The 20,555-nt window shown below is 40.1% G+C and overlaps 1 protein-coding gene across 1 annotated transcript in view; it reads left to right on the top strand.

The window, feature by feature from the left end:
* The window catches only part of LOC149801207 (complement C3-like), a 333,137-nt gene that overhangs the window by 37,086 nt on the left and 275,496 nt on the right, over positions 1-20,555 (top strand). Inside the window, exon 3 of the mRNA XM_089955246.1 lies at positions 12,294-12,515. Within this exon, the coding sequence (XP_089811372.1) occupies positions 12,294-12,515 (222 nt within the window). The remainder of the gene's footprint in view (positions 1-12,293; positions 12,516-20,555) is intronic.

Raw genomic sequence — 20,555 nt, 5'->3', positions numbered from 1 at the left:
ATTGCCACTCTTTGTAACACCACACGATCCGTTGAGGTGGCCGATCGATCAAATGATGTTTATGTTCGATCAAACGTTTGACGAATTCGGTTTTGCCTGAACCGCTAGGTCCAGCAATGAGCATGTTAAAGGGATGGCGAAGATACAAAGCCTCCCAACTGGCACGATCTAAGTGTTCGTCGATGACATTGACAGTAGAGGAAGAGGTAGCAGAGACAGCAGAGGTAGCCATAGTGTGAGAAATGTCACTTGTGACACGAAAACAAACAAGACAAGAGTTTATATACTTTTTACAGAACACGTTTATTGAATGTTTCAAACATGAATACGAAAGACAAAAATACATAAAAGCCAAAGGCTTAAGTATAAGGATAAAAGGCACATGATAACCATTAAAGTGGAATAAACACAAATGTCTGTACAACATGTTTTGGGTAATGTTCTAACCAGTTCTATAGTAGGGGGTAAGGTCACACAAGTGTCCTCCCGAAAGGGTCTTTCAGGCCTGTCCACGACAGTCCCGTCCTGGGTGACGGGTTCTTCTGGCACCGTCACTAACACAGGTTGAAAAGTCGCAAGGCTCACAATCGCATTCCACTTCAGAAGCCCCACACTTGAATTGTGCCTGTCTAAACTTGTTTTGTGTTTCTCTGAAAGTATTCATCTTGTTCGCTCGGTCTTGGTAGTCACAATGAACTATCGATCTTGCCTAGAGTTTCTTTTTATATACAGACCAATACCGACGTGTCCATACGGTAAGGTGAAATGATTGGGAAGTCGCACTCGCTTCTGGTACACGATCTGATAGACTTTTTCCAAGGGTCGACTGACGATGTGGTGAGTGGGTAAACGTACAATTTTGTTGGGTTGATAGGTGGTCACTTTAAAGTTTGCATCCTCTCCATATTGCAAGGCTTCTTTCAATACCCCAAAGTTCACCACACGACTGGTACGATAATTCAGAGTCAATCCTTTCACTTTACACGTCGTGTGCAATTCTCCTTGTGGGTCCCGGTATTCGTAGCCGTAATTTTTGGGACCACCACTGACGAAACTTAGAATCTTGTCGTCGGGATGTTCGTCTGTCCAGGCTCCTAAACGGTCTCCTTCGATGTCAGGGTGCTGTTGACTCGGGTGATGGATGTAAATGCAACTGTCCGTGTCAAAGTACAGGACACGTTCCCCTAACAGTTCTAAAGCTTCGTACAATTTTAAGCGAGCATGAGCTGTCACGTAAGCCGCAATGATGACATTTCCAAAGGGGTCGTCTTGTACAAAGTCCAGATCTTCTTCGTAATTGACCAAGATCAAATCCTCGCGAACGACGTCCACGTGTTTCATGTATTTGGTTTTGTCGTGAATCATATGAAAGTAGCGGGAAGGTTCTGTCAAATATTCCGTCTTGGGTAAACACTGTCGTTGTGCCATTTTACCCCACAAGCAATTTAACATCACTTTGGCAAACGACCGCCTGCCTTCGTTTTTCTCGATGTGATCTAAAGAGATGCCTTCTTGTTCATAGTATTTCTCTTTGAATGTCTGTTCGTCTTCGGAAGTGTGACACCAGGACGGATAGCCGCTGGCTTCTTGCTTCAGTTTCAAAAAGGCATCCACGTAGTCGGCGAAAATGCCTTTCTGACTGGGGTCACCCTTGTGGTATTGTTGTGTCTTGGGAAAGTGGCAAATTTCGTACACTTCTAACAGCTGGTATCCCATGTCCAGAGATTTGAACAATTCTACGCTGATCCAGGTTCCCGTCAAGGCACGTTCTTCCTGGGTGTGCTGACAAGGTTGGTCTTGGTTGCACGTTTCGGCACAAGTACGGCACAATGGAAACATCAGTTTGCCTTGACAATGGTGAGGTAAGACGAGATGGTACAGGTTCGTGGGAGGCAAAACTTTACACTTGATCAAGCCTTCGTATTGTCGAATGTTTTTCAGGTCGATGTGTTCCGTGAACAATTGTGGGTGCCCTGCAGGAAAGGGACAATATTTGCACACGTAAGGATACAGCGAACACACGTCCAAGTATTTGATTTCTTCTCCTTTCTCTTCGTCGGCTTGGTACAGCAAACAGGTGGCATTGGTCCTTCCTCCGTACAAACTATCCCTCGGGTTTAGGGGGTCCATCAGCTTGTAACTTTCCACGGCACGTTTAAACTCGGGATCGGTTTTCATACGGTGATCGTACTCGTGTTCCCACATTTCCACTACTTGGTATCCTTGCTGTTCTAACTTTAGGCGTCGCTGACAAGTGTCCTCGTACAAGTCTTAAATGGTTCGTTGTAAAAACTGATTTTTAGTGCTACGATCAGGGTAACAGACGGGACATCCGTGAAATAAGCAACCGTTAAACTCGTACACGATCTTCGGGTTTTCTACGTCCCAGCCATCGACCGAATACGTTCCGATGGTCTTTTCGCCACCTCCGTTGCGGGCATGCTGAATCCATTTGTCTTCCTTGTCGCACAAGTAATGTAACCAACGTAGGGCTTTGACCGAGTATTGACGTTTGACATAGTGGGTCGTTTGAGGACTTATGACAGCCACGGTGTTGTCAGGCATGAATCGTTGTCGATACACTAAGGAACACGCTTTGGCAATGGTGCAAGCTTCTTTCAAAGGATCGACCCCTCCGTGTTCCATGAACAGTTCTCGAAATTTTCCACAGCAACGCCGTAAAATATCCACGTCAGAACGACAATACTTTAGCATTTCTTCCTGAAAGTCGAAAGGGTCCGAGGCGTGAGTCTGGTACCAAGCGTAGAAAGCTTCTCGTTGTTCGGTACGCATGTTGTCGGGGTCGTAATAGTGAGCCTCAGGCAAATGGGGTAGAACGGCGTGTTGATTGGCTTCCGTATTGAAAAAGTGAGGAAAATAACCTTTAGCCATGTCTGTCATTCCAAAAGTTTTAGGCATTCGACTCAAAGGCATGGCCAAGTAACTCATCGAATCTTTAAACTGTACTTGTCCCATTTGCATGAAAATGATTTTGGCTCCGTTCAAAGTGACTTTAGGACGTTCGATGCCATGTTCCGTATAGTACCTCAAAAGAAACTGTCCATCGTATCCGGAGAAATTGTGAGCCATCGCCGTGGCATGACGATGACAATCTCCGTAACGTTCGATGTCCTCTTGGCTCCACGTCTTGTCGATGGGATCTAAGACCCATTGGGCAAAATCGGCTAACGTGTTCGGTCCTCGAAAGATTTTTTCACGCCTCCGGGAATCTTGCTGCAGTGAGGGCAATGACTGAAGATAGGTTCTTGAATGCACTTCTCGCACGCTCGATGAGCCACGCAGAAATTAGGAATGTGAATGCCAGTCTCTTGCATGCATTCGAAATCGAAAAAGATGAAATTGCCTTTCTTCTTGTGACCGTCCTCTTTCTCTGGTGGGGGTTGGTATTTTTGCACGTAGCATTGGTGTTCCAAGTCCATGATGTGGTGACAAATGTGACATTTTTTCTTTCCTGAACATACGTGTGCCTTGGTATTATTGGTACGTAGGCCTTTTCGACACGTAGGGCACAATCTCAGCAGTTGACAAGCACATTTCTGCTGTGAACCTTGCGTCTTCAGATGTTGTTGGTAACAGGTAGGGCTGACAAACGTGCGCAGACAAGCAGGACATTGTACTCTTTCTTGTCCTTCGTTCAGACAGGGTGGAGAGGCCAAACATCCTGGGCATTTCCATCCGCAATGTTTGTGTTGCTCTCGATTGTTATAGCCATAGTCACATTTCTCACAGTAATAACTGTATCTCAGGAATCCAGTGATAGTGGTAATGGTATCGAAATGGTCATCGTGATAATAGACATGAATGTATTTTCCGTTCTTAAAGTCTTTCCCTCGAAACAACAGAGGTCCGCGCATTTCTTGAGGGTGCACTTTCAAGGTGTAGAGTGGAGCTAGGACATCTTGCAATTTCTGCATCTCAGGAATGCCACAGGGTGTGTCTTTGGACAGTCCGGCTTGTTGTAACAGGAGTTCTGCTTCGTTTCGTTGTTTGGCTCGGTCGGATCGTTGAATAGTTTTCCAGGCTCTTTTCCATTCTACCGTGTCGTTCTTGTTGGCATAGGTTCGTCCCCCCACGATGGCTCGGGCTAAACACATCTGGTCTTGAGAATTGTGAATTTGGACGAGACTCTTTTTGGTGTTGCGAAGGTCGTTCACGAATAACACCTTATTGCGTTGTACGGTCCCTTGAGGAGGAGAGACGTGGGCCATTTTCAGTGTGGCTTTACCATCGGTGATGTCAAACTGGTCATTAGATTGTTGTACGTGTTGAATCTTGTCCATGACTTTGGAAGGGGTTAGTTCTGCGGGTCTGCTAAACTCGATCCAAACAGAGGATTTCAAGCTGTCGTGATCTATGGATAGTGTCAAGCGATCGTCTTCTTTGGCTTGACATTGTCGCTTGAGTGCGGTGAGCAAAGAATCCCACATCTCGGTGATAAACCCTTCTGCTTTCTGCAATGGTACGTCGGACTTTAAATCTTTAAACTTCACTGTGTAGGTGTAAGCCGTGGTTCTAAATTTTCTAGAGGAGCGCTTTTCCGTCTCTCGAATGGAATAGTACTTTTCAGGGTTGACTAAGAGTGGTGAACTTTGTTTACAGGGTTCGGATTCTGGTTCACTCATGTCCTCTTCAAAATCACTGGCATGAATTTGTGCCAAGACTTCAGCTCTGGTACGAGGCGATAGATCACGTTTTTGCCTCTTACTTTCTTCTATTTCTTTCTTCTTGAATGAATAGGATCGTTTCATCTTGAGTGCAAAACGTCAAATGACTCAAGTTTAAACACCATAGACTAATTTATAGTCATGGCAAACCAGCGTATATAAAAAGGGTGTGTGTCTTGTCCTTTCACTATTCATTTCACTCTCAAACCGAGCACAACGATGGAAGAGACTACCCAGATGGAACGTTTCATCAGAGCTTTGCGAGGGGTCATTAGAAAATTCTCTTCAGACCAGCCGACGGACTACTCTCCTTCCTTTCGAGATAAAAGTCAAGATACTTGCTATATCTGTCAGAAGAAAGGGCATTGGTCTTCAGAGTGTCCAGACCGTCAAAAAAGAACAAAAACAGGGGCTAGAAAAGACAAAAGTCAAGATACCTGTTATTATTGTCAAGAAAAAGGACATTGGTCTCCAGATTGCCCAAAAAAAGAAACAAGAGGAGTCGGAAGAAAAGAGGGATTCTTCAGAAGAAGAGAGAGATTCTCCAGAGGAAGAAAGCAGCCAGGTGAAGAAAAGAAGAAGGGAAGAAAGTGAGGAGGAAGAGGAGGGAAAGACTGTGACAGTGAAGAAATTGAAAAAAGAGAGAGTAAAAAAGAAACAGAAGAAGTGAATGTAATTTATAAAGTGTTCTGTTGTGAATTGTGAATTGGATTGTAACTATGGAGAAAAGAATACATTAATTATATAAGGTAAGTGTCTTTGAGTTTTGATTTTAAAATAAGAAGCTACACTCACGCACTCATACACAGACATGTACTATAAGGGTAAAATGGTTTTTTTTTGGTTGATTTTTGAGTTATTGGCAAATTGAAAGGCTATCTCTTTTCGAGAGAAGTGGGTGGCCCTGAAAAGGGCCTTTTTTGGTGTAGGGGTGAGTTTAAGCAATCAACTTTAACTGTCTTAAGCCTTTGCCACGGCCGAGGCTTACTTCTGATGATGATGATCGGGTTGAAATCACTAAGGGTGGTACGATAGGCTTAGTCACAGGGTTGGCGTGTTTAGCTCGGGAAGGTCGTATTCTCTTCGGTCGTGATAAAGAAGTCTGATACATTTGTTTCAGACTTCTTAACTCCGCTAAAATGTCCAACAGTACCGTAGCCGTTTGATTTTCACACTCTTGTTTCTTTGCTGCTACTTCTTCTTCTTCTTGTTTTTTTCTTACCTCGTCTTGTTGCTGTTGCTGTAGGAGAAAAGCTTGTTCCGCTTCCTTTTGTCGTTGCATAAATTTCTTCAATTCTTCTTTCTGTCTCTGTCTAAAATTCTCCACTTGCGGTAATGAAGAATGAGACGAAGGTTCCGGAACAAATTCTTGCGAGGTAAGAAAATCCATAAAATCCCAATGTACCTCTTCTGAAAGTAAGTCCGGGTTCCCTTGGGCGCACCCCAATGGATCGTTTTCTGAGTTTCCGTCATGCTGAATCACTGTCGCATAGATTGACAGCGCACAGGCGCTAGCGAATCTATATAGACCACATGACGTCACAGACTGCTCTCTTCGGATTGGATGCGGACTGACTGAATTTTGTAACGCGTGTTCGGATTGGTGAATGAACTCAATCCGTTTCAATCCTTCCTCTACCTATAAATAAGCGCAGTTCACTGCATTGATTCACCTGTTCTCGTCGCCTCACGATGTGGACCACAGTTGAATCATCCAGCCTTGTGTCTTCAATGATGTTTAGGACGGACATGCTCATGTATGTCCGGTCCAAGTGGACTGTTGTTGATAGGACAGATACTAGTCTATGGATGAGAAGAGTTTACATAGAAAGACAAGGATGCCTCAAGAGGGTACTTGTGTATGGACCTGCAGTTAGAAGGAGTTTAAGAAGAAGAAGATGTGACAGATGTCGTCTATGTTAATATTAATATTAACATAAATCCAAAGGCCCTTTTCAGGGCCACCCACATTTCTCGAAAAGAGATAGCCTTTCGATTGCCTACCCCTTTATAAATTTTTTTTTTAAAAAAAAAATCCCATGTTCAATTCCCCTTGTCCCTAAAGTAGTTTTTTTTTCTAACATGTTCAATTCCCCTTTGTCCCTAGACAAACCCAAACTCTATTCCCATGTTCAATTCCCCTTGTCCCTAGACAGACCCAAACTCTATTCCCCATGTTCAATTGCCTTTGTTCCTAGAATCGATATTTTTTTTTCCATTGTTCGAAAGCCTTTGTCGCTAAAATCAATATTTCCTTTTTTTTCCTTTCTCCAATGTTAAATTCCATTGTCGCTAATCTTACCCAGGGTTTTTTGCCCATGTTAAATTTCCATTGTCGCTAATCTTACCCAGGGGGTGTTTTTAATGCTAATTCCCATTGTCGCTAATCTCACCCCTTATACTACTGTCAGTACAAGAAACAACTTTGACCTCGATCTGCGGGGCATCACGCAATTTGCACATCTACACTGTTTGTTATCGTGTGCATGATACACACTAGTCCTACATGTCCTACATAGCACATGTTGATTTTGTTTAGGTGCTGAGTCTTAGATTCCAAATAAAGGCCTTGTATAGCATGTTCCGTTGTTGTTGACATCGGAATGAGTAATCAAGGTTTCAGGAACATCAAACACACTTGGCAACCTATATCGACACTCTTCCACCATTTATATGCAATTAATATACTTACTGTGCTGTCTTTATCCTGGCGGAATGAAAATATGATACTAGCAAATGGACGCATTTTCACTATCTGTTGACATACATTTAAATTTGTTGCAATGCTACAGTAATCGAGGTATGCCGAAGTAAGTTCAAGTAGGTACATGTTGGGGATAGGTTTCTTGAACGAAACGAACCGTTGCTTACAGTTCCAATAAGCATAATATATTTTTATTCGTTTCGTTAAAGGATTTCAAATTAACCCGATTTCGGCATTCCCGGCATTCATCGCTTTCCAGGCAACTGAAACGTAGGCCAACGAAACTTGAAAATAGGTCCATTTCTTTTGTGAGAATTTTAATTTGTTAGAGAAAATACATCAGAGTATGTAAAGTCTGACTAAAATATTATGACTTTATTTTGTAGAAAAGCGTCGTTATTTTAGTTGTCAGTTGATTGAAATATTCCTGAAAATTTGACTTTCGTAACGAGCAGCAGCAGCAACAACAACTACATAATAATAATAATAATACGAGACGTAGCAAATTTGCTGTGTTCATTACTGTATGACATATTCACTGTCAACATTTATGTTAATGTTAACTTTTTAAAAGAATCTTGGAACTCTTTTATTCGGAGACTTATTTATTTTTATACTTGCTATAGCAATGTTACCGCTCGGGGATACGAGATGGCAGTTCAAAGTTCACACCCCTTTCACAGTTGGGTCATATTTATGAATGCAGTCCAACAGAAATAAAGCCCTGAATATCGTGAAACCTATTTTATTTAAACTGACAAATATTGGTGTGCAGTTGCATCTCCTCAAACGTAACTCAGCCATATGAAAGGTAGATCGGTTTGACATTATTTTCACGATATAGTGAAGTTTGTATTTTCAACTAAGAGTCTCTTATACCGCAGTAATACTGAAGCCCATTTCACCCCACTCGCTTGGAAGCATCTCAGTAATACTGGAGCCCATTTCACCTCGCTCGCTTGCAAGCATCTCAGTAATACTGGAGCCCATTTCACCTCACTCGCTTGGAAGCATCTCAGTAATACTGGAGCCCATTTCAACTCACTCGCTTGGAAGCATCTCAGTAATACTGGAGCCCATTTCACCTCACTTTCTTGGAAGCGCCTCAGTAATACTGGAGCCCATTTCAACTCACTCGCTTGGAAGCATCTCAGTAATACTGGAGCCCATTTCACCTCACTTTCTTGGAAGCGCCTCAGTAATACTGGAGCCCATTTCAACTCACTTTCTTGGAAGCGTCTCAGTAATACTGGAGCCCATTTCACCTCACTCGATTGGAAGCATCTCAGTAATAGAAGTTCAAACATCATAAGAGTATGATAATATGGCCTACTTTTTACAACTGGGTTACTTTCGTATTTCCAGCTATTCTTTCCTCGTGCCATCACTTAAATTTTTGGTCTCTACATTCTATAATATTATAGCCCGGCGGGAGTGAAAGAAGAATGGAATTTCAACAGAGAAATGAGCGAGAATACTGGGGAGAAACAGGACAATACGAGCTCCCTTTGACAAGAAAATAAAAAAGTTAATCTGGACAAATTAAAACGGTAGAATTTAATAGCTGTGTCCAATTTGGATATATTACTTCATGATAACGAGAGGTGAAAGAGCGCAATATCCACGTTTGATTGCATCACCTTCATTCACTTTGACCGTATATCAACGTCTCCTAGTTCATCCTTCCAAACACTAGATTCTGCCCCTTCATGGACTTCGTGGTCCTTTTACTCTGACCTCGTCCTTCTTTCTTTCTTTCCCGTACTCCTGTCTTCGGACTGTGTCGTCCTTCACTCCGAAAGCTGTTCCTCGTCGCTGTATTTTCACTCAGGACGTGTGCGTCCTAGCACTAAACATGCCTTTCCTTTTACACGACGACCCACTGGTCCCTTTCTTGTTTCACGAGGAAAGCACCAATCTTAGGCTTCCACGGGGTCGAGACAAAGTTTCCTCTTCTAGGAAGTTTCCAGACTAAAGAATTTACACTAGGGTTGTCACTTTAAAGTCAGATTGCTCTAAAGTGTACGCCCTAATTTATTATACCCAATCGTAGGCAAGGGTCCCTAATCTTTCCCAAAGAAATAATTTCTTTCATCAGATTTAGACAGCTCAGAATCTGTGTACGACAGTACGTGACAATTTTCCCTTTGAAAATATGATAAGTGGACATAGGTTCCTCCTAAGCGGTTAAGGTTGGTAGCTCAATGTTTACTTCTAAAGACCGTTTTAAGATACCCCGGTCATTTTCACTGGGTCGGAAATATTGTTCCTTTGAAATTTACACTGACATGGGGGAGATGAACAACGAAAGTTCAAAGTGACCTTTCACAAAGACTTCTCTGGCTCATCTGTGATAAGACTTGAATTGCTAAATGCATTCAACTTTAAAATTTCTGTAATTCAAAATTCGACACTTCACATAAGGCTTGGGGAGAGATCTGTCGGTGCGGCTTTTGCCAATGGAAGTATGACAGTTTGAATGAATCTTGACTTAGTAGTAGTAGTAATAATAATAATAGACCCCCCCCCCCCGCAAAAAAAAAAAAAAAAAAATTAAAAACAATACTACCTTGTGCGAACAATTAACATCAATTTTGTATGTATTCTAAAGGTGTTCAGAAAGGTTGTATGCATCCTAAAGCCGTCAGGAAATGCTGTATTCATCATAAAGCCGTTCAGAAAGGCTATATGCATCCTAACGCTGTTCTGAAAGGCTGTATTCATCCTAACGCTGTTCGGAAAGGCTGTATGGATCCTAAAGCTCCTCATAAAGGTTGTTTGTATCCTAAAGCCGTCCAGAAAGGCTGTATTCATCATAAAGCCGTTCAGAAAGTCTATATGCATCCTAACGCTGTTCGGAAAGGCTGTATGCATCCTAACGCTGTTCGGAAAGGCTGTATGGATCCTAAAGCTCCTCATAAAGATTGTATGTATCCTAAAGCCGTCCAGAAAGGCTGTATTCATCCTAACGCTATTCGGAAAGGCTGTATGGATCCAAAACCCGTTAATAAAATATGCAAACATCCTCAAGGCCATCGGTCCAAAGTTCTCCATTTGGAGCAGGTAAAGTAAATAATAATTCTTATGAAGGCAACCCAAAGAAAGGAAAAACAAAGAAAAATACGTAACGGCCAACTTGTTTGAAGACATTCTGCCAGCGTAAAAATCCATGAAAAATAATGCTACATCATGGAGAGTCGAAGCTAACTCTGGGTTTAAATGATACAAAGGAAAATTAACTTTCTGGATGCGTTTTTAAAATATTGCTCAGAGTTGGACAGTCGTAGCATTTTGTTTTTTCACAACGTTGTTCAGCAACATGAATTTACCCTAGATGACATTTCCTTCCGTCTCTTTCTGTAAACACGCTGCTTCTTCAATGCTAAAAAAATACACACACCCTACCCTCCAAAATCAGCATTAGTATGGAGCCTAGTACAGCTTGAGAGAAGAAATATGATTGGATATCAAATACAAATCATGGAAAGTTCTTACTTTTATAAATGGACCAAGAAATATGCACACGATAGCAAATTTAAAAAATGAAAAGACATCCAGTTATGATTTTCATAAACTGCAGTCCAAATCTAACTTTACTTTTACAATGAAGTAAATATTTGCAACATGTTTGGTGGAGAATATCGAAATTAAAAAGTAGGTGAAACCTGGCCTTGTATTCTTATATTGTCTACAACGGATGCATATCATACGCTGCATGCTGAGATAATGTTACTAACTGCTCATATTGCGACAGTGTGTGTGTGTAATATAAAGCTTACTGGAGGAAAGACCGTTACCGAGCACGCGTTTGGAGTGTATTTCCACGGTAATTTTGAATGTATTCCACAGCTATTTTTGTCTATTTCGCGCTTTGTTTTAGCATCGTCGATGATTTGGTTATCTTTAGCGTCAAGCAGATGATTGTACTTTTCTTTTTACTGTTCAGTACTGTACCACACACTGCTTCTGTGACTTAGATCTTCAACCCTTAGCAGTCATGATGGTTCTTCCTGAAGATTTATTAAACCGTACAAAACAGTGCTGAGAAAACTTGTTATCATCATAAAATCCATTTCTGCCATATTTGGATGTTGGGTGGCAAATTCATTTAACTGTGTTGCCCTTGGGGTAACCATCTGTAGAAAGCGTGTCATGTTTGACTCCCTCCTCTATACAGGTTTGATAATTTTTTAAAATTCTCTAACCTGTATGATAGCATTACTTGTATTAAATATTAATTCTGTCTAGTATTATCAAGCAAACTATATATATATATGACGGGTTTTGCAATCTGACCTCCTATGCCACTGTCTTGGAGTGAGGTTGTCGATTCTGCTCATTCACTGTGATCTTATTATTCTGCAAATTGCAACACAAATTTATGTTTGCCTGAACTCTACATTTTCATGAGTCAGTATACAAATCAAATGTTTCCTTCGTATTTTATTTACGTTCTGGGCAAGCGACATAAACATTAACGTGCTCAACAAATTTGTTCACTGATCTTGGATTGGTAGGTAACGGATATATTTAGTCTTGACAACATGAATCATTATATTCAACATGACCTATATGCATATGTTTTACTAACTTACATAAACACGGTGTGACATCGATTGTAACTGTCTGGCAGCAATGGAGGCACAGGCGACGTCAACAAGGTTTAGATTTTGTGCTATACATTTTGCAAGTCGGATAGGTGGAGTACATCAACCCATGCACACAGGTAAGACATCAGGTGCACGAAGACACTATAAGACATCTCGTTCCACAAAACACACGTGATGTGAAAAGAACTGAGGAATAAATACAATCGGATTTTGAAGCTTAAATGCATATACTGGCATCGTTATTTTCATTTTGAAATAGAAAGCTCTTCAATCCATCTTTATTTTTAATTCCAGGAATCCCACAACTTGTGAATATGCAGGTCACAAGAGAAGACTTGGGACTGGATTATGAAAATACAGTTAAGCCTGGATTTGTTAACTTGGTGGTCAAATCACGACTTGCAAGGTCCAGTGGAGAGGACACGATCAAAATGTTGATCAGTTACAATACTGGATATCTCTTCATCCAGACGGACAAACCCATCTACTCGCCGGGATTTGACAGACCGACAAAAGGTCTGCCTTTGCTAGTCTCGACTTTTTCTAAATTACTGCTGAGACACACAGTATGTTAATAATGTGTCCAAGACTACCATTATCGTCCACTAGAGTTTTAGCTTATCTTATGGCCCTGCGTCTGTTGCTTTTAAACACATGCGTGATATTTATAATTTCAAGTTTTATCTAGACAAATGTTTATAAAAATGGCAGAGAGCACTCTGACGTACAGTTAGTTTGTTTTCTAAAACATTTGAGGATCCGTCATCAAACGAAGTTGTCAAAAATAGAAGAATTAAAAATAAAGTAACTATTAGCAACTTTATTAATGCTTCTCGTGAAAATTTTACCCAATTTGAGCGAAATGATCAAAGGCCTTTCAACTCAGGTTGTTGCCTCTTGGCTTGAGGTCTTGATAAATACAAGTTATGATACATGAATCTCTTCTACAACTCTGAAAATGGCCTTTTTCGTTAAACAAGGTGATAGATTATTCGTAGAAAAGTATCGCCCCAAATCAATATTGCCAGCCTTATATAACACTTTTGAAAAACACAATGCCGTTCATCTTCGCTGATGTTTAAAGAAATATAATTTTCTACCTAACTCACAGTCAGGTTTCAGAGATAATCATTCATAGACTGCCCTCACAAATTACGTATGATAAGTGCCTTGCAGCTATAGATGATGGAGACATAATTGTGGCAATGTAGTTAGATTCTTGAATGGCGTTTGATTTATTAGGCCATGCAATATTGATGAAGAAGCTCAAGGCATACAAAATCTATGATAATTCGCTCGTTTGTGTTGATTCTTACCTAATAGGAAGCAACAGTATGTTTCTGTGTCCTACGTTAGATTCTTTCAATACGTTGAAAGCGGATTTCTTCAAGGCTTTATTCTTGGTCCTTTACTCTTCTCCATTTCGTTATTGATTTACCTCGGCCAGTAGTGTCAGACCCTTCGACAGCCTCTTGCTTTCTATCCGCTTAATGCATCGTATCACACAGTCGTATTAGCACAACTAGTCCCGCAGTTTGTCTTGCAGTTTTTAGTGGATTATTGCGAAATTTGGTGCATATTATAGTCATTGTGTTGAAAATCTTTCTTTCTTGTGACTTTTATAGGAGCTATTGCCCATTTTGACTTGCAGCTGGATGCAGTGTATGATAAAATTTTGTGAATTCAAATTCTGTTACAATTTGTACTTGATTGCTGTGAAACCAAGTACATATTGTGGTCTTCTTGGATAGTAACACGTCAATGTAGTGACACTGTTTTCAAAAGAGCTATACGTTATATTTGATTGTAGATTCATCTCCATATTGTTGAATGTATGGGATTTGTGAAGGGGGAAGGTATATTTACGTAAGCTCGTCATTCTTCTATCCTTTTGGGAGGGATGGGAAAATAAAGTGCTTTTTCGGGCGGAATTTTTACCCTTTTTGAAACTTTCCAATTATTTATTTGGTGACATTTTAACAGCAATTGAATACATACATGTAGGTGATAATTAGATATGTAGTATCATGCTTCGTGGAGATCATGCATCTGCATAATTTATTAATTTTCATTATTTTGTCCACATATTTAAATGGTAACAGTCTGACAGTGTACTTCGTTTTTGCCCCTCCCCACCCCCCATCTTGAGGTTAAACCGGCCCTGGTTGGATGATAAATTTAGAATTTTCTGTGACTGAGATCTTATTATCCGAACATGCCTGGACCGATTAGCCCTTATTTCATCCACAGTGGATAAAACAAATTATATCGAGTGGTCAATCAAGGGGTCAAAGGACTCACGGTACTTATTCAGTTCCCATAGTAAGCCTATTAAAAATTAAATAACTATAAATTTCAGATTGCTCATGATCAAATCTATATTTATCAGTAAAGATGCATCCTGGATGACAGCATCTGTTTAGAGAAATGGATACAAGCCGCGCCATTTTCTGAACATTCATGTGTTTAAAACGTGATTTCAATTCCGCACCAAAGAGTCTGGTGCTAATTTCAGTAATAAAAGTGTTCCAGATTCAAGACTGTTATAGGAATCGAAATTCCATTATATAAAAAAACAATGTGTCTATTTTTCAGCTACAACTAGGAGAAGCTCTTAGAAGATACTTTTTACTAAAATATATCTTTCATTATCAACCAATCCTGGCCAGCCAAACCTATATATTCTCTTATTTTGTTTTCACTCATTTCCAGACTTGTTCCTATTTTTCCATACCATTAGTAACTTGAGTCCCTCCCCCCGGTTACGAATCTGACCAACAGAGTTCGATTCTGAAACTGTTGTTTAAGAAAGGCTGCTTTCCAGGGACCGGGGGGTGGGGGTGGGGAAGGTCCCTAAGTTGAAACATATATATATATATACATAAGCAGCAGAGGAGGCGAACAGACCAATAGTCGAAAAACGTCCAAATGTCGAAAAAAAGCCTTCCTACAAATTATCTAAAAATGAAAAAGCGTCGACAGATTTAAAAAAGCGTCGACACTTTACTGAGAGAGTCTTTATGGAATTTATCTAATTAATATTACTTTATTGTCGTTGGTGATTTTTTTCTAGTTTATTATGCACGCGCTTTACTTAATTACGTCTTCGCGAGGTCATGCCTCCTCTGCTGCTATATTAATTAAATCATTATGTTATAATAAAATGGTACATCCGGAATCTTATACTGCAGGAATAGCACGAGAACGATTAGAAGCAATCAAAAAATTTCTTCCTGTCAGAGACTCATTTAGAAAAAACCTACAAGAGCAGCAACAATCACAAGTTGAGTACGAAGAAGACACTAAAAAACTATTTAAACCCGTCACTACAGCTACTGAAAAAGCTTCAGCGGCTGTTGAAAAAACTATATGGGGAGATATTGAGGATGACGAGAAGAGGAAAAAAGGTATTTTTCCAGTATTAGAACAAACTGCAGCGCAGACTGAAAAAATAGCAAGAAGAACCAAACAAACAAAAAAGATTTTACGAGATCTTCCAACCGATATAGCTGCAGCTCAACCTCCACCCGTCGATGAAGAAATACTTGAAAGTATTGAAAAACTTCGTACTGAAGTCGCCGACGTGAGAAAAGAACTTGCATCTGAACCCAAATCAGTAGAAAACAAAACGTAGAATTGATTGCAAAATTTAACGAAAGGTTTGCCGAAGATATTAGAAATACTAAAATTGAAAAACTACCCGAAGCAGTATTATTTGGTATATTTAATAAATCTTATATTTTAAAACCCGAACATGAAAAAGTAAGTGATGATAATCTTATTAGATGGATATATCGCGTATATTACAACAAAAAACAAGCTAGAGGTCCAGAATACGAAAGTCTTAGTAGAGAAGTAAAAAGACTTTATAGACAGAGACTGAAACAACTAGAACAAGAACAACTCTCCCAGCAGGAACCTTCATATCAACTTCCTCCACCTCTGCGACAAACAGAACAACAACAGTCTTTTTCACCGCAGCAAAGGTTGATGTCGGAACTTGAGAGGTCTGAGAAGCTACTTGAAAAAGTAAAGAAAAAAAAATCACCCTTAAGACTATTTAAGAAAACAACAGAAGAAAGAGAACAGATGTTGGCAGGAAAGGATGATGATGATCCTCCGAGCGCTGTAGGAAGTGGTTTTCTGACTGCATCAGGAGAAAATAATTTTGTTTGTCCTGATAATATCCTCAATGACGTATCACGGTTAGAAGTTCTCATAGGGGGAAAACGTGCCGGAAGTAACTCACCAGAAATAACCAATGAAGCAGCTTATATTTGCCAGCGATTATTTCGCGGCGGCATCATGGATATCAGTGCTTACCGGGAACTTATTGATGAGCTCGTTGATGATTAGTCACCGCGATTAGATAAATGGTAAATAAGATAACATGATAGTACACAATAATCATCGTAATTCCGTATCGGTCAGAGCGGTAAACTCGCGTTTACCAATCTATAGAGTTATTTACGGAGATGGACTTGGTGATGTTATTCAGGGATTATTTACAAGGTTAGCCCCAAAAGCAGCGCCTATTGCAAAACAATTATCGATGAAAGCTATTGATATTGTTCGTGAAAAAGCTCCTGGTGCAATTGTCAATGTTGCTGGTAAGGCGCTTTCGGCGATCAAAGATAGACTAGCACGATTAATAAGGCGAAAACGACAACCAGTAAAATTGCCAAGTACTGATATTATGCCCGCAGATGTCAGTAAAATAATAAATCAAGCTGCAAATCAAAAACTAGCAGCGTTAGCCGATCGGGGACTCGGTGAATAGGGAAATAATATCTCAAGTTTGATATCAGGAAGTGGAACTTCACGAAGTGGAACTTTACGAACGCGGTAATCAACGTGTTAGACGAAAATAATTACAATAAAATGTTCAAGCGCGTATCCGACACAGCATTTGACATGGAAGCACCTGTTCTTAAAGATGAATCTGTACGTGATTATCAGTTTTATTCTTATGACGCACGAACACCAGATCAACGTGGAAGAATTGAACTGCAAGTTCATGACACAAGTAGATATTTTCTACCCGCTGAGGCTTTTATTAAGGTAGAAGGTACAATTGTAAAAACGGATAATACTGATTACTTAGATCCAGTAAAAGTTGGTTTTGTCAACAACGGGATCATGGCATTATTTAGTAACGCCACATACATGATTGATGGAAAAAATATTGAATCGATTGAGAATGATGTCGACGTTGCTACAACAATAATAGGATTAGCGAGATATTATGATGATTATACAAGATCAGCAGGTCCCACAATGATGTTTGCGAAAGATAATTCTAATCACCCTGAAAACGATCCGTATAATATAAGACGACCAAGAAATTTTGCCAATACCGCTGATGCTGAAGTGTGGCCAGTAGTTCATGGTTCTAATGAAAATTTCAACTTGGGATTTGCAGCGCGTAGAAATATGTTGCTAGGAGCCAATAGAAGTTTTTCATGTACAATTCCACTATCGCATATTTTTGGATTTTGCAGGAATGTTGAAAAGGTTATTTTTGGAGCTAGACACACGGTTGTTCTTGTAAGAAAGGGTGATGATAACGGTGCTCTGTGGAGACCTATTGGTGATGATGGTAAAGTAGTATTATCAAAACTTTCACTGTGGATGCCGGTAATAACTGCAACGATCGCAGAAGAACAAAAATTGATTTCTTTCATAGACACTGGTGGTAAATCCTTGTTGTCATGGTTAACAACAACCACGGATAGTATGCAAACTAACGTTAACGGTCAGTTTACATGGCATATAGCATCACAACAAGGTGTTTCTGCACCACGGCATATTTTTATTGCGTTTCAGAACCGTGATCGTTTAAATAGTCAAGTTCACTCTCATATGATATTTGACCAACTAGGTAACACAAATATTTCCTTACGGATAAACGGACAACAAGAACCAACAGAGAATATACAACTAAATTATACACAAAATCATATAGGACGTGTATATTATCGTTTGATGTCATTCATGGGACATGATCAAAATGTACATACTGGGTTGCAAATATCACAACATGATTTCAGAACCTTGTATCCGATTTATTATTTTTCACTGGAGCATCTTGATCTATCAAATCAATCTGTCGTTGATGTACATCTTAAGCAGAATTAAATACATGTGATGTTAATTAAAGAGCAATCGCGGTTATACTCAGCGATAAAGCCATGTTACTTGAAGGTGGTAGTGGTCGAATGAGGGTCCTTGATGTACCAGTGGAAAATCTTAAATCATTATTTGGAGCGTGGCAAGTGTTATCATAAAATGCCATATCATCACGTTAGTGTCAATCTGACTCCTGGTCAGATTAAAAACCTTCATTCAAATTCAACAAAAAACTGCGGCATGAAAGTATCACTAAAGCGAGATCAGATCACGGGTGGTCAAAATAAATTATCATTCTCAGAACGTCAACTTAAACATTTCAACGGCGCTAAACAATCAAAAACAGGAGTCAAAGTTAATCTCTCTGCGGGTGCGATTAAAGACTCAATTAAAACAGGTGGTATTTTTCCACTTCTCGCGGCTATTCCAGCGTTAATAGCTGCTGCCGCTCCAGCCGTAGCAAATGCAGCCGCGTTAGGTGCTGTTGGAACAGCTGCTGGAATGGCTCTAAAGAAAGCAACAGGAAATGGACATAAAAAAGGGACGCGGCTTAAGATTGCCAGGATCTCGTTGGGGAAGAGGTCTGAGGCTTCCAGGATCACTTCGTTAGATGCTCCAGCATCAAATTTTGATTTACTTGATGCTGCTAAACGATTAAAAATAAAAACCTTCAGGGGTGCTTTTATGCGAGATCAATTACCGAAACAACCAAACAGTGTTGAAACAGGTATTATTAATCTTGACTCGAATTCAGGACCCGGTACTCATTGGGTATCATACGCGGTTGATCCACGCGGAATCGTTTATTTTGATTCATACGGGTTAGCTCCACCTGTCGAATTTATCAAGCATGTCGCGCCACTTCACGCGCAAGTTTGGTATTCAACGCTACCCACACAAACAATGACAGATCCGCCAATATGCGGCCGTGAAGTAATTAATGTACTTAACGCTATATCAAAATCATCCAAACCGCCACATAAAGTCGTGCATGATTATACAAGCAACCGCTTCGTTGCGCGTAAAGCGTTTTAAACAGATCTTAAATTATAATGGTTGATATTTACGGAAGATCTTCTTCACGCGTTAAGAAAAAGTCCGGCGACGTTGATCTGTCGAAGTACGCGACTAAAGATGATCTTAGTGATATTATGAACCTGGTTGGAGTTGACCCAGATGAGGTTGTTATTTTTCAGGATCAACATGGTAGACTAAAAACCAGCAATATTAAATGGAATGATATAATTCGACGAGTACTTGGTTCGGTCACGGATAATATCCCTGTGTTTACCAACGGCGGTAGAATCAGGGATTCAAGTATATCGTTTACAACCATCAGAGATCAAATTACAGCAAGTGTTGCTAATCGCGTGAAAAATACCGGTGACATAATGACGGGAGAACTCAGCATGAACGGAAATAAGATAACAGTGCTAAGAGATCCAACATCCGACGAAGATGCCGCAACAGAAAAAAATACCTTGACGTCAACTATGGCACCGTAGATGGTAAATTATCCACGTTGCGGGCCGAGTATGACGTTCACGTGGGCGCTTTTGGAAGATTTCGAAGAAATTTTCAAAAAAACGATGAATCCATGGATAAATTCTTCGGCACTCCGCACTCCGTTGACATAAATCTCGCTGATATCAAGACGAACATCGACACAACTAAAAAAGCACTCGAAGATGTCGTAGCGGGGATTCCTGAGATCGTTAATAAAATTAGTCTGATTAAAATCCCAGCCGGAATAACTCCCGGGCATATTACCAACATCGTATGCACAGTATCATCTGGATTCGCAACATGGTCGCTGCAAAATAAAACCATCAAATATACCGCAACAGTCACTGGCGTATACAGGTTGTCTGTGTTCAGTGCTGCAAAATTTGACATATTTACAACGTATCCATGGCGTCATTCAACTGATAAGTTTTCCGGGGTTGTATCTGTTATATTAAATAGCGGAAACGAGGAAATATTTATTCTGGAAGAGCTGATAAGAAATTAACCGCAACATCTTTCTGGTGGTGTTTGGAATTTGTAGCTGAAACACCTCAATTGGTTACTGCATAAAATATAATGAGTACCTATATCGACGTTCAGAAATTTAGGTATAATCAAGCGTGTGAATGGCAAACGAACTTAAAAGATCGAGTCGAACAATATACAGTAAAAGTAAAGAAATATCGGCGACGACTAGTTATCGTCGACGTAATCGTTTATTCAGTATCCGCTGTTGTTGCTGGAACCGGTGTGTTATTATCAGCAATGATAATGATGGCACCAGTAGCTGTGACTATTTGTATCCCAGCAGCAACAACGATTGCAGGTGTGCTCAATATCATTGCAAAAAAATTATGTACTTGCACGAATGAAAAATTATCCGATTACATGATAAGATTATATACGGCGACGGTCGCATAC

This window comes from Sinohyriopsis cumingii, chromosome 4, assembly GCF_028554795.1.
Source record: "Sinohyriopsis cumingii isolate HCF-2022 chromosome 4, ASM2855479v2, whole genome shotgun sequence".
Taxonomy (NCBI): Eukaryota; Metazoa; Mollusca; class Bivalvia; order Unionida; family Unionidae; genus Sinohyriopsis; species Sinohyriopsis cumingii.
The sequence above is the reverse complement of the archived record's forward strand: the minus strand, read 5'-3'. Positions and strand labels throughout refer to the sequence as shown.